Source organism: Dysidea avara, chromosome 1, assembly GCF_963678975.1.
Source record: "Dysidea avara chromosome 1, odDysAvar1.4, whole genome shotgun sequence".
Classification (NCBI taxonomy): Eukaryota; Metazoa; Porifera; class Demospongiae; order Dictyoceratida; family Dysideidae; genus Dysidea; species Dysidea avara.
In genome coordinates this window covers 18,088,116-18,101,692 of record NC_089272.1, presented here as the reverse complement: position 1 = coordinate 18,101,692, position 13,577 = coordinate 18,088,116, and the positions used below count along the sequence as shown (strand labels likewise).

At 36.0% G+C, this 13,577-nt stretch overlaps 1 protein-coding gene across 1 annotated transcript in view; it reads right to left on the bottom strand.

Annotated features, from left to right (window-relative positions):
• The window catches only part of LOC136264346 (IgGFc-binding protein-like), a 68,605-nt gene that overhangs the window by 47,498 nt on the left and 7,530 nt on the right, over positions 1–13,577 (bottom strand). Inside the window, exons 4-11 of the mRNA XM_066059101.1 lie at positions 10,581–11,510; positions 10,349–10,519; positions 7,831–8,769; positions 7,605–7,775; positions 5,869–6,807; positions 5,639–5,809; positions 370–1,311; positions 140–310 (exon numbers count right to left, since the gene is read on the bottom strand). Of these exons, the coding sequence (XP_065915173.1) occupies positions 140–310; positions 370–1,311; positions 5,639–5,809; positions 5,869–6,807; positions 7,605–7,775; positions 7,831–8,769; positions 10,349–10,519; positions 10,581–11,510 (4,434 nt within the window). The remainder of the gene's footprint in view (positions 1–139; positions 311–369; positions 1,312–5,638; positions 5,810–5,868; positions 6,808–7,604; positions 7,776–7,830; positions 8,770–10,348; positions 10,520–10,580; positions 11,511–13,577) is intronic.

The following is a 13,577-nucleotide window of genomic DNA, read 5'->3' as shown; positions in this document are numbered from 1 at the left end:
GTGTGTGTGTGTGTGTGTGTGTGTGTGTGTGTGTGTGTGTGTGTGTGTGTGTGTGTGTGTGTGTGTGTGTGTGTGTGTGTGTGTGTGTGGATGGGTACTAACTATACAGACTTTATAGTGCACCAATGAACATGTTTACCTTGACAATCAGATGCATTTATACACTTTCCATTTGACAAAACGTGTCCACTAGGACAGAAACATCCCTCAACACAACCACCACTACAATCTGTATCTTCATTAGTATCACAGGTCTGAGGACATGATGGTCCACATTGTTGATATAACATGCCTGATGGACATGTGATAGCTACAAAGAGTAGAAAAGACCATAACTTCAGCTCAATGTGCTACCAATATTTTACTTACGACAAAAGAAATTCCTCCAGTTTGGAATTGTCACTCCATTAGATGTACATACAGCAACATAACTAGATAAACTGTTACAATAACAATCTTCTCTATCCCTCTCACTGCACAAACAATAATCCAATTTACAATCATCAATGAATCCACTGGGATCTACCACACTGTTACACACATTGAATACACTGTTCATTAGTTCATTACATCGTGATTGTGCTGCTGTTGTAACACTTGCTGGACAAGGTGGTGGAGGTTGTGGTACTCCACAATCTTCTGATGTTTTAGCATATAACCAACTACTACCAAAATCATTTACAGAGGTTGTTACTGAACCATTGGGAAACATAAAATCATCACTAACATCATTGTTGTAGTTCCCACATAGTCCACACAATTGTCCTTGCCAACTACTAGATACAGTAATGTCAACTCGCCATGATCCATCCCAACTTATTGCCAATGGGTGCCCAATTGTTAGTAAAACATACGGTCTTCCTCCTATCCTCATTACCTGTACTCCACTAGAACGATGGACCACTCTATTTCCACTCCTTGTCTGTAGTATACTATTGATTGTGATTGTTCCAAGTCTGCCTTGAGCAAGAACTATTTCAAGTCCTTTACTTGGGAGTATCACTTTTACTGAACTTGTTCCTGATACAAAGCCACTACCCCACAGTGTGTTAGTTGCTGTAATGATGAAGTCACTATTGTTACATGGTTTAGTGAGAACATATTCACAATTTCCTTGAAAGTCAAATCTCTTTGAATCAAATGATCCATAGTGAGGATCACCTGATGCATAACAAGTTGGACCATCAAGTAAACATCTTTGAGCTCTACAAACAAAATGTCCTCCTCGATGACAGGTACACCTTGTAGTACAGTTTGGCTGTATCACATCTCCAACTTGATATTGTATTCCACCATGATTACAGTATAGTGCTAGAGTATGTAAGAAATGAATAATTATCGTACATTATGTTTAACTTTATAAGGTACATTCATGCATTAGAGAAAAACAGTGTTCATTTGTATTACAAACTACAGAAACGGTAACTTTAGTTTTGTCTTTAAAGCTAATCCACACAAAAACAGCCAAGCTATAAAAAACGAGAGCAGCCATTAAAAGCCTGGGTGAAAAAGTTGTGAAAGCAAAGGTGGTGGCTAAAAAATGGCTGCAATGATGTTAATGCTAATAAGTTTCAATAACAGCCATTATAAAAATTAATTTTATCAGCTAGGCTTGAGTACATTATGCCTTTTAAATTACCTATTATTCTTTCTGGCAATTCTTTTTTTATTCACCTATTATTCCCAAAATTATTCTCAAATATTCCAGGAGTAATTCCTGGAATTGTAAAAGTCTAATGGATATTTTTCTGCAGCTGAAAATATAACTAACTCTAATAGAGCAGTCACAACTAAACTTGTCTGATTGTTCTATTAGGGTAAGTGACTGCTCTATTAGAGTATCTCGGTCTTTTTGACTGATATTGTGCTAGCAGTGATTGTGGATGTTCCTTTACGAATTTTTCTGCAATACTACATGAAAAATGTGTGAATTCTAATTAATTATTCCGGAATATCACCCTATTATTCCGGAATTATTCCTGATTCTATTTAGCACCAATTATTCCAAAAATTATTCCGGCATAATGTACGCAGGCCTATTATCAGTATTATTATCATTGCAACTATTTCTTGGCTACCACCTTTGATTTTACAGCTTTTCACCCAGCTTTGAAGGTAACACCCTTTTCTTATAGCTTGGCTGTTTTGGTGTGGATTTCACTTCTTTCTGTACTTTATAAGGCCCCACAACCAGCCTATGGCTGACTTTTGGGTTTTACCTGAATTTCTTCCTATCTATACAGACACAATAATGTTAAATTATAAATGCACTATATATTACATGGTTTTTTTAAAATGTTTGTTTATTTTATTGTTATATTGCAATAGAGCACACATTTTTGAGGACTTCTAATAGAACACATACAGAATGTTCTAGAACAATCTAGAATTTCCATTAGTAGCTGTATGAAATTATATAAACGTTTACCTTATCAGTGTCAGATCTAGATATTTTCAGAGGGGGTTTCAGGTTGAGGAAATTTTCAATAACTGTCAGGGGAAAATCCAGACTTTTTGAAATTCCACTCTGGAATTGCAATTTCAGCCTAAGTTTAAGTCGAAGACTAAAAAGGACACAAACTGCTGTTGAATGAATTTCAAAAGCAAAAGTATGAAGCTTGACCATTAGTGAAAGTCCTAATATAATACACTATATATAACTATTGGCGGTGTTATCACTCACATGATCACGAATCATCGCCCATACGGATAGTAAATAAATTTAGGACATGCGCTGTTTTCAGAGGGGGTTTCAGCTGAAATCATTGCAACCCCCCTGTATCCGTCACTGCTTATTAAGCAGATATAAAATTTATACAGTAGAAATTGAAAGAGGTGAACAGCCAAGATAACAACAGTAGGTATGTGGTTAAGGATCTGGGTGTTAGGTGTGGAAGTTCCTGATTTTCGAACCCTAGTTTTTTGCGCCCTGTGGTGACTGATCTATATTGACACTGAAATTTTACAGTTGTTTGATGTTTGCTTTATAACTCTGTAGTTGCAAATCCATTGTTTTTCAAGCCATCAAAAAGTACTGCAGTGATCATCAGCCTATGTACACACCAAATTTCAAGTTATTCCCATACGCAGATTACCCTGTATCCATGACAAAATTTAATTCTTTTTTATGTGAATAAAATTAATGTTCGCAACACTATGTATATTATCAGATACATAACAATTAGTATGTGAATTCACTTTTACATGCTCTTTGTTTGTGTTGAAGTTCAAGGCAATCAAGTTACACCTTTTAATTTTATACAGTAGCAATTTTTGCAAAGTGTGCAAAAGAAATCTAAGCCCCCATAAATGGCTGGTTTAAATTTATTCGTACTTGCTGTGTGGCATACCCTACCTGGCAGAAAGCTATAATTCAATGTGCTTTAGATAAGGAGCCATGGAGGTATGCATGAGTGAAAATCATGTTTTCTTTCTTCCTGTCAGTGTGGTGTGACGGCTTTCTTGGTCGCATGACACACAACTGCATGTCTTGATATTAAGTGAAGTACCATATGACCCATTCATTCACCATGGCCAGCTGTATGTATGGAAATTGAAATAAAAGAATACTTGTAGATGCCTAAAAGTAATGAATGTGGTAGAATAAATTTCTCCAAAGATTCCAAAGTGCTACTTTATTAAATTGTTATTCAAATACAGTTATCAAGTGTCTATGTTCTCTGCCTAATTATACATTCTTAGCAATCTTTATTTACTACGCAGTGATTGTTGTATCAAACAATACGGTAGTACCGTTTAAGTAGGGATCCCCTCAAAAATTTTGTGCACCACCAAAAATTCCCACTTTAAAGATCATCCTAGAGACATTTTATGCCATGAAAATCACTTTACGGAATAGTACTAGTCCATATAATATATAATACAGCATTAAATATAACAAAACACTTATAAGTGGCCAAGTATAATTTTTTTTTAATTGCCAGAACTCGAATCCTCACTGCCTGCCTGCCTGCCTGCCTTCCTGCCTGCCTGCCTGCCTGCCTGCCTGCCTGCCTGCCTGCCTGCCTGCCTGCCTGCCTGCCTGCCTGCCTGCCTGCCTGCCTGCCTGCCTGCCTGCCTGCCTCCCTGATCACAATCGCAAGGTTAGAGGCCAAACAAAGCAGCATACAGCCACCATTTTATGTCACAATAACAAACTCACCAGTGGGATGTGACTTTTGGGGTTCCGACGAGTGTAGGCCCTCTACGCCTTGTCTTTCCTTTTATCTTCAATCTGGCTGCTTGTCTTCTTCTTCATCCAACTGATCCATATCGAGGCATTAATTTTCCATATTAACACTTTCTTTCAGAAGCATATTTAGACACCACAGCATTCTTCCAGAGCTGGATTTTAGAAATGCTTTAGTCTCGGCACTACTAGAGAAGAGATATACTAGCTAGATATCTGCCTGCAACTCCACAATTGGGATCCTGTTCGTGATAGGTTCGCGGCTACACCTATCAAATAAAGATCTATATAGGTGGACTAATAGCAATAGAGTATACGGAGACCACATGCACCTCTTAACGATCTAGTTACTTACTTATCAGTAAACAAGATGACCTCACCCCAGCCCTTATTGGTCTGGCTAGCTGCACACCCCTTGGCTGACTCAAGATATACTCTAATACAACAGTCATGTAAGATATTCTGATAGAACAGTCACAAGGTACATTGTAGCTAGCTGTGCTATAACAAAAAAAACTAAATAAACCAGTATTTCAAAATTTTTAAATTTAAAAATGGAAGTAGGGATCTATGCAATAAAAAGTAGTGAAATAAGAGATGAATGATGCATGCTATTACAGCATAGCTCGATGGGAAAGTCCCTACTTTGGCACATTAGCTATTACAATTGTTTTGTTCGGTGCCAAATTAGTCACTTTCCAATTGAGCTATGTTATAATAACATGCATCATTCATCTCTTATTTTACTACTTTTTATTGCATAGATCCCTACTTCCATTTTTAAATTGACATTTAAAAAAATACTAGTTAGAGTATCTTGACCTCGTGAATATATTTGTTTGGCTTTTACCTTGCAACTCTATAGCTGCCAATGTGATTTCAAAAAAGGTCTGAGGTATGATTGTTAGCCTATACGCATACCAATTTTTAAGTTATTTCCATAAGTGGTTTACCCTGAGGGTGTGACAAAAAGTCAGCATTAATTTTAAAAGCAAATAATTGTCCATAGCTCTATCAGATTTATTGGTGCAAGATTTTGCCACTATATGCTCTTAAAGTGTACCACAGCTCAAGAAAATCGAGCTATGTTTTTTGTAAAGTGTAAAAGAATAATCTAAGCCCCCTAAGTCCCCCAAGCCCCCTAAACAAAGGAAAAAAAGAAAAATTAATTTAAAGGTTTGTATTTCATGATTGCATTATACAATCTTGGTACTGTATGTGGGGTGCTGAAGGTGGAGGATATTTGCAGTACAAGCATGATTCAAAATTCAAACATGATTCCAATTGAAGAAGGGAGCACAGAGAATGAAAATTGCATTTCTTTCTTCCTGTAAATATAATCTGGTGTTGCATGCTGGCTTTCTTGGCTGCACCGACACACTATTGAGTGTCTTGATAAAATTATGCATAGCTACATGTTTGACTGATATTATAATAGTACATACTTACCTTGACATTCAGATGCATCAACACATTTTCTATTTGATAAAACTTCTCCACTTGGACAGAAACATCCTTCAACACAACCACCACTGCAATCTGTATCTTCATTAGTATCACATGTCTGAGGACATGATGGACCACATTGTTGATATACCATGCCTGATGGACATGTGATAGCTGTGAAGGGAATTAAAAATAAGTAATACATGTTTTGATGGACAGTATACATTACTCACGGAAAAGGAAATTTCTCCAGTTATTAATGAATACACCATTAAATGAACATGCTGCAGCATATGTAGACAAACTATTACAGTAACAATCCTCTCTTTCTTCTTCACCACATAAGCAATAGTCCGATATGCAGCTATTAATAAAATATGTTGGGTCTACTGCACTATTACACGCATTGAATACACTATTCATCAGTTCGTTACATCGTGATTGTGCTGCTATCAGCACACTTGCTGGACAAGGTGGTGGAGGTTGTGGTATTCCACATGTTGGTGTTGTATTAGCATGTAACCAACTAGTACCAAATTCATTAACTGAAGTAGTTAGTGAACCATCTGGTAGCATTAAATCATCACTAGCATCATTGTTGTAGTTCCCACACAGTCCACACAATTGTCCCTGCCAATTCTTGGACACAGAAACTTCAATTCTACGTGATCCATCCCAACTTATTGCCAATGGAAATCCAATTGTTAGCAGAACATATGGATGTCCACCTGTCCTTATTACTTCTACTCCACTGGAACGATGTACTACTCTATTCCCTCTGTTTGGTTGTAGTACACCATTGATTGTAATTGTTCCACCTCCACCTCTGGCGAGATAAATTTCTAGTCCTCTGCTAGGAATGATCACTCTAACAGAACTCGCTGATGACACATAAGAATTGATGGCAGTATTTGAAGCAGTAATGATGAAGTCACTGTTGTTACATGGTTTTGTGAGAACGTATTCACATGTTCCTTGAAAATCTAATGTATGAAAATCAAATGTTACATATCGAGGATCTCCAAAGACATAACAAACTGAACCATCTATCAAACATTTCTTTGACTTGCATACAAAAGTTCCTCCTCTTTGACAAGTACATCTTGTAGAACAGTTTGGTTGTATGGTATCTCCAATAGTGTAAAGTCTTCCCACATATGAACAAGTAAGAGCTGCAAGAAGATACAAACTTTAGTTGCGGTACTGTACATTTAACATTATTGTATTACATTATCATTACCATGAGGCCAGCAATATACCAGTGGCAAAGCAACATTAAGCTAAACAAGGCAGCTTCCCTAGGAAAATGAGGAAGATTTGAAATGACATAAAATTGAGATTCTCAAAGCAGTCATGTATATTATTAAGCAGTCAACTGTATTTCATCATCCACATTTTTCTGGATATTCCCTTGAAAGCTCAATGTTGATGTGGAGGCAGCTGTGCACACTTTCAATCAACTTACAGTGTAACATATATGATGTGTAAAAATACAAGCCTGCAGTGAGGTAATTAGAATTTCCACTAGTGTAATTTAATCACTTGGTAGGTTTTACAGAGATTTTATAAAAGAGTTTTACTAGATAGCTCTAAATAAAAGGTAGTTTTATTGCAAGTAGATTGCAATAAAATTTTATTGCTTTACTAGATCATTTTAATATTTCACCTACATACATATAGACAGAATTACAGCAATCAATGTCGGTTTATACTGTTATGAGAAACTATTGAACCACAGAGGTAAGACTTAAATGTGTACCAATTCCTAATTTGGTAACCAAACAACTTAAATTTTCAAGCAACGTGTAAAATTCCGAGGAGACTTCCAATCCTTGAATATCACCTTGGACATACTCAAGTGTTGATGCATTTAGCAAAAAGATGCATACATAAACCATTTTACAAATTTACAGAGCTTTACATAATTATATACTGTTAGCTTGATCACTTAAGTTGTATAGCTGCATACCTTTACAATCAGTCATGTTGATGCAATGTCCATTCGACAAGACTTGTCCACTTGGACAGAAACATCCTTCAACACAACCACCACTACAATCTGTATCTTCATTGGTATCACATGTCTGAGGACATGATGGACCACATTGTTGATATACCATGCCTGATGGACATGTGATAGCTGTGAAGATAATACAAAATATAAACTTTTACAATTTGTTTCAAATTACACTTACGACAAAAGAAGTTCCTCCAGTTGGGAATGATGACACCCCTGGATGCACATGCTGATGCATAACTAGATATACTGTTACAATAACACTCTTCTCTCTCTGCTTCAGTACATGAACAATAGTCTAACATACAGCCATCAATAAAAGGTGTGGGGTTTACAACACTATTGCACACACTAAAGACACTGTTAGTGAGTTCATTACATCGTGATTGTGCTGCTGTCATGATACTTGCTGGACAAGGTGGTGGTGTATCTAGCACTCCACACGTTGATGATGTGTTAACATACAACCAGCTACTACCAAATTCATCTGCTGAAGTTGTCACTGAACCATCTGGTAACATAAAATCATCACTAGCATCATTGTTGTAGTTCCCACACAGTCCACACAATTGTCCCTGCCAACTACTAGATACAGTAATGTCAACTCGATGTGATCCATCCCATCTGATTGATACAGGGAAACTGATTGAAAGCAAAATGTATGGGTGTCCTCCTGTCCTCAATATTTCTACTCCACTAGAACGGTGGACTACTCTGTCTCCATTATTTGGCTGCAATATGCTATTGATTGTGATCGTTCCACCTCCACCTCTTGTGAGATAGATTTCTAGTCCTCTGCTAGGAATGACAACTCTTACAGCACTTGTAACTGATACATGAGAGTTAATAGCAGTATTGGAACCTGTAATGATGAATTCAGTACTGTTACATGGTTGAGACAGTACATATTCACAATCTCCTTGAAAATCAAATGTACGAGAGTCAAATGATCCATAGTGAGGATCTCCCCATCCATAGCAATTTGGTCCATCAACTAAACATATTTGAGGCTTGCAGTCAAAATAGCCACCATATTGACATGTACACTTTGTTGTACAGTTTGGTTGTATCACATCTCCAAGTGTGTATTGAACTCCCATATGAGTACAGTATAATTCTACAGTGGAAAAGAGAAACGTAGGTAATAACTCTTGGCACAGTTAAGATTTTGTATTTTATGAAGTCTCTTACATTACATACCTCATGGTTAGACTTCAAACCACAAGATTTGGTACTCGGAAGGCCTTGTGTTGTGATGCCAAAGTGAAGGAAGAATGCTACAGTACTATATTGCCTAAGAGTCAATTTGTTTTTGTGTTTGACCACCAATTTATTTACCACAGTTTGTTGTATTATGTGGTTTGACAGCTACTTTTTAAGCTAACAAAATAGATTAAGTGGTTTTAAATAATGCTTAATTACCCATATATTCTTCATCATTTCACTGCTACAAGATAAAAGATCAGTCAAGTCAAAGAACATTGATTCAGTTGAAGTGCATGGCATTAGGTTATTTAGGTAGATATAAAAGGGCTTAAAGAACATGAGTGAAGTCATCGATCATGTATAGATATAAATAAGTACATAAGTACACTGTTTAGAGGCAGCTACACACATTTAGCATGGAATTTTGATCTACCCTTACTCTGGGATATAAGCAAAGATAATGCCACGAATGGTTTACAAACTACTGTACCTTGTATGTCCATCAAAAGTAAATTATTTTTGCTATATAATATTAAAGAAGTCTTACCACAATTATAATGCATTGTAGCTTACCATTTCACATGTTTTTCAAACAGCTAAATTCCATATTATAATATTATTTTGTTGCATTTTCCCTACTGTACTGTACCTACTGATCCTGTATTAGTTAAGTTTGTCCACAAAAACATAAGATTTGTATTACTGTACATGTACGTGTTTAGAATGGCCAAACTGCAATCTAAGGTTTTTCACTTAATCCATCAATATAGCTAATGTATGTGCATCTTTGATTTCCAATTATGCATTGAAAAAAATTAGCTGTGCAATGAGATTACAAATCAACTGTGTCCATTCTGGCAAGAGATTACCTGTACAATGTATTCAGCGGCTACACTAATTCAGTACATTTGCTCTGGTTTACAATACTATAGTATGTTCATGTTGAGCTCAATAACATGTAATAACTGATTGGTGGAATTACACAAGGTCGTGAAATTTGTACTGCTTGACCTACAAAAATATTTCATGGTCTTTTCATTTAGATGTCCAGCATTTTATGTATTCATGACAGAATAAATTTCACCATACATTTCCTTTTGGGAAGTCAATAGACTAGCATGGTGTATAATGGAGCCAAAACACACATGTGTGCTCCTCACACCTCTACTGTCATCACTAATCATCTAATTACATAGCTGAAATGTTATTTTTGAAATTGTCTCTTCTTTGATTGCTTCTAAGGTATCAGCTCGATAGGACTGTATCGTAACATTCTTTATTAATGAAATGACAGGTATGTAAACACACATTGCTTAGTTATGGTACGTATATATATAGCAGCACCATTCAAAGTGGTTTTAGTTATCATGATCATTGTATGCCTAATGTAGTTTACTTGTACTTATATGGTAGAAATAACAATGTAACGCGAGATGATCGACAACAATACAGTAAAATTATTAACACACAATTTGTTACCCATGACATACCATCACAGTCAGACTGATTTATACATTTTCCATTAAACAACACTCGTCCACTTGGACAGAAACATCCTTCAACACAACCACCACTACAATCTGTATCTTCATTAGTATCACATGTCTGAGGACATGATGGACCACACTGTTGATATACCATGCCTGATGGACAGGTGATAGCTACATGAACAATCAACATGCATAAACTTTTATTTCATTATGTAAGCACAAATTTACTTACAACAAAAGAAATTTCTCCAATTGGGAATGGTCACTCCCTTAGATGCACACTCTGCTACATAACTAGATAAACTGCTACAATAACAAGCTTCTCTGTCCTTCTCATTGCACAAACAATAGTCTAGTTTGCAGCCATCAATGAAGTCACTGGGATCTACCACACTATTACACACATTGAATACACTGTTCATTAGTTCATTACATCGTGATTGTGCTGCTGTTGAAACACTTGCTGGACAAGGTGGTGGAGGTGGTGGTACTCCACAATCTTCTGATGTTTTAGCATACAACCAGCTACTACCAAACTCATTTGCAGAAGTTGCCAGTGAACCATTGGGAAACATAAAATCATCACTAACATCATTGTTGTAGTTCCCACACAGTCCACACAATTGTCCCTGCCAACTACTAGATACAGTAATGTCAACTCGCCATGATCCATCCCAACTTATTGCCAATGGGTACCCAATTGTTAGTAAAACATATGGTCTTCCTCCTATCCTCATTACTTGTACTTCACTAGAACGATGGAGAACTCTGTCTCCACTCCTTGTTTGTAATGCACCATTGATTGTGATTGAATTGCCTGAAAGGCCAATTTTCAGTCCCTTGTGTGGAATGACCACTTTCACTGCAGTTGTTTGTGATACAACACGGCTAGGCCACAGTGTGTTAGTTGCTGTAATGATGAAGTCACTATTGTTACATGGTTTAGTAAGAACATATTCACAATTTCCTTGAAAGTCAAATTTCTTTGAGTCAAATGATCCGTAGTGAGGATCTCCCCATGCATAACAATTTGGACCATCCAACAAACATTTTTTAGGTTTACAATCAAAATATCCTCCTCTACAAGTACATCTTGCTGTACAGTTTGGTTGTATCACATCTCCAATCTCATATCTAATTCCATCATGATTGCAATAGAGAGCTTTAAGAAAAATAAAAAGTAAAACATGCCAATTAGTTTAAGAATAAATTTATTCAGTTTGATAATTGTATTGTGCAGTTAGCATTAATTACAACTGGTTGCAAAGATGCAGTCACCATTCAATTCTATCCAAACAAAGTTACATTAATGCATTTGTTATAAAATTGTTGTATGATAAAAACAGAATCAATTCACATTAAACTAAAGCCATTGATTAAACCATGGTAATGGTAGGAGCATTTGGTAATCAAAAAATCAATATTCCTTGTCCAAGATGTTGAAATTTTAATGCAATAATGTGAGACTAGTATGTGCATAACTTAGGTGAACAATAATGCCATGTCCTAATGTCATGTCCACTATCCTGATGGCCTTGTAAAGATGATTTGTGTTGAATTACCTATTAAGGGGCTAGCATATATCCCTATATATAATTCCATCTCTCTATTTTAAAGCCTGCACTATTACCCCCCACAACTTATAACATTGCTACAAGTATGAAATATTTATGTTAGATGATGAGAATTCATTATCAAGCTACTGTAATAGTGTGGGAAACACTTTTAAAAAGTATTGATTCTTACAGCAGATGGAACTTTTGTTTATGCCCATTACATTACCTTGGGAAGTTAGAATGGCTTAACCTTTACAAACATCAAAAGAGTCTATCTTAAACCACTTAGGGTACATGCAGACAATTTAAGTCTTTTCTAATATCCAGTTGTATTTATAAGACCACACTGTAAATAATTAGTAGTAATTTCTGCCACAATACTCACTACTTTTAAGTAGTGGCATGCACTACTTTACTAGTGATCTTCACTACTTTCTTGCAGTGACCCTCACTATATAGTAGTGACCCTCACTATATAGTAGTAAGGGTCACTATACATGGTAGCGACAGTCACTACAAAATTAGTAGTGAATGTCACTACATAAAAATAGTTATTATGGAAAGATATTTGTACCTTACTACATTTAGTAGTGGCCTAATCTAGATTGTTTTTGCTGTGCAGCCATGTTGGTTTCATGAAATTCAATTTTCCCCATGATCTCTTTGTAATAACATGTTAGTTTGCAATAGTTAAAGAATAGGCATTTGTTGACTATGCCTGGGAATAATATATAAGTATGGGAATCAGCCATTAAGGTGACAATTTGAAGTACTTATAAAGCTTTTCAAGAGTAAGAAAATTTGCCATTTGCACTTTTAAAAGAAAAGATTGGATACTCTAATATAGAGCAATCAATAATAGAACAATCACACTTACATGCTGCTCAATACACCAGTCAGGTACAGAGATGAACTATACAATACTCTAATATAGCAACAATTAGATAAAAGACTGGAATATATGTGTCATTATTGATCAAAGATGGTATGTAGCATAATTTTAGGAATTATGGACATTTGTCACAATCATGGTTGATGATTCTTTTAGCAATATATTACATATATCAGGGGCGGATCCAGGAGTTGGCAAGGGGAGGGGCACAAACAGGCCAATGGTTGGGGAGAGCCAGATTCTCTTATTAGTTGTTGCATTTTTGAAGCAGCAAATAATCACCTCTTAGTAGTGTCTCACTGTTGATTTTGCCATTTAGATCTTTTCAGGTGGTTGTGAAGTCTTAAAAGCTGTTTAAAGGCTCTGAATATCTTAAACAACAGCAATACGATAATTATTTTTAGTGGCGCTTAGTACACACGAAGGTGCTGGGTAACAAATGCAAAGCTATTTTGACTGGTTCACTTTGGTTTCAAGTGAATTTGTATTAAAATGTGCATATTTTCATGAGTTTACAAATTGATCTTGGACTGACATAAAGTTTAGTAGCTAGCTATGTTAATCAGAAATATGGCTGGCTCCACCACAAGGTGAGGGGGGCATTTTCCCCAAATGCCCCATCTTGGATCCACCATTGTATAATTATAGCTTAGTTTAATGAGTGTAGTAGCTTAATGTATGCCTAGTAATTATTAAAGTAGCAATAGTGATACAAGACCATGCATTACAACAAAATTTGAATGGATCACAACATTTAAATGATAGTAAACCATTTCAAAAT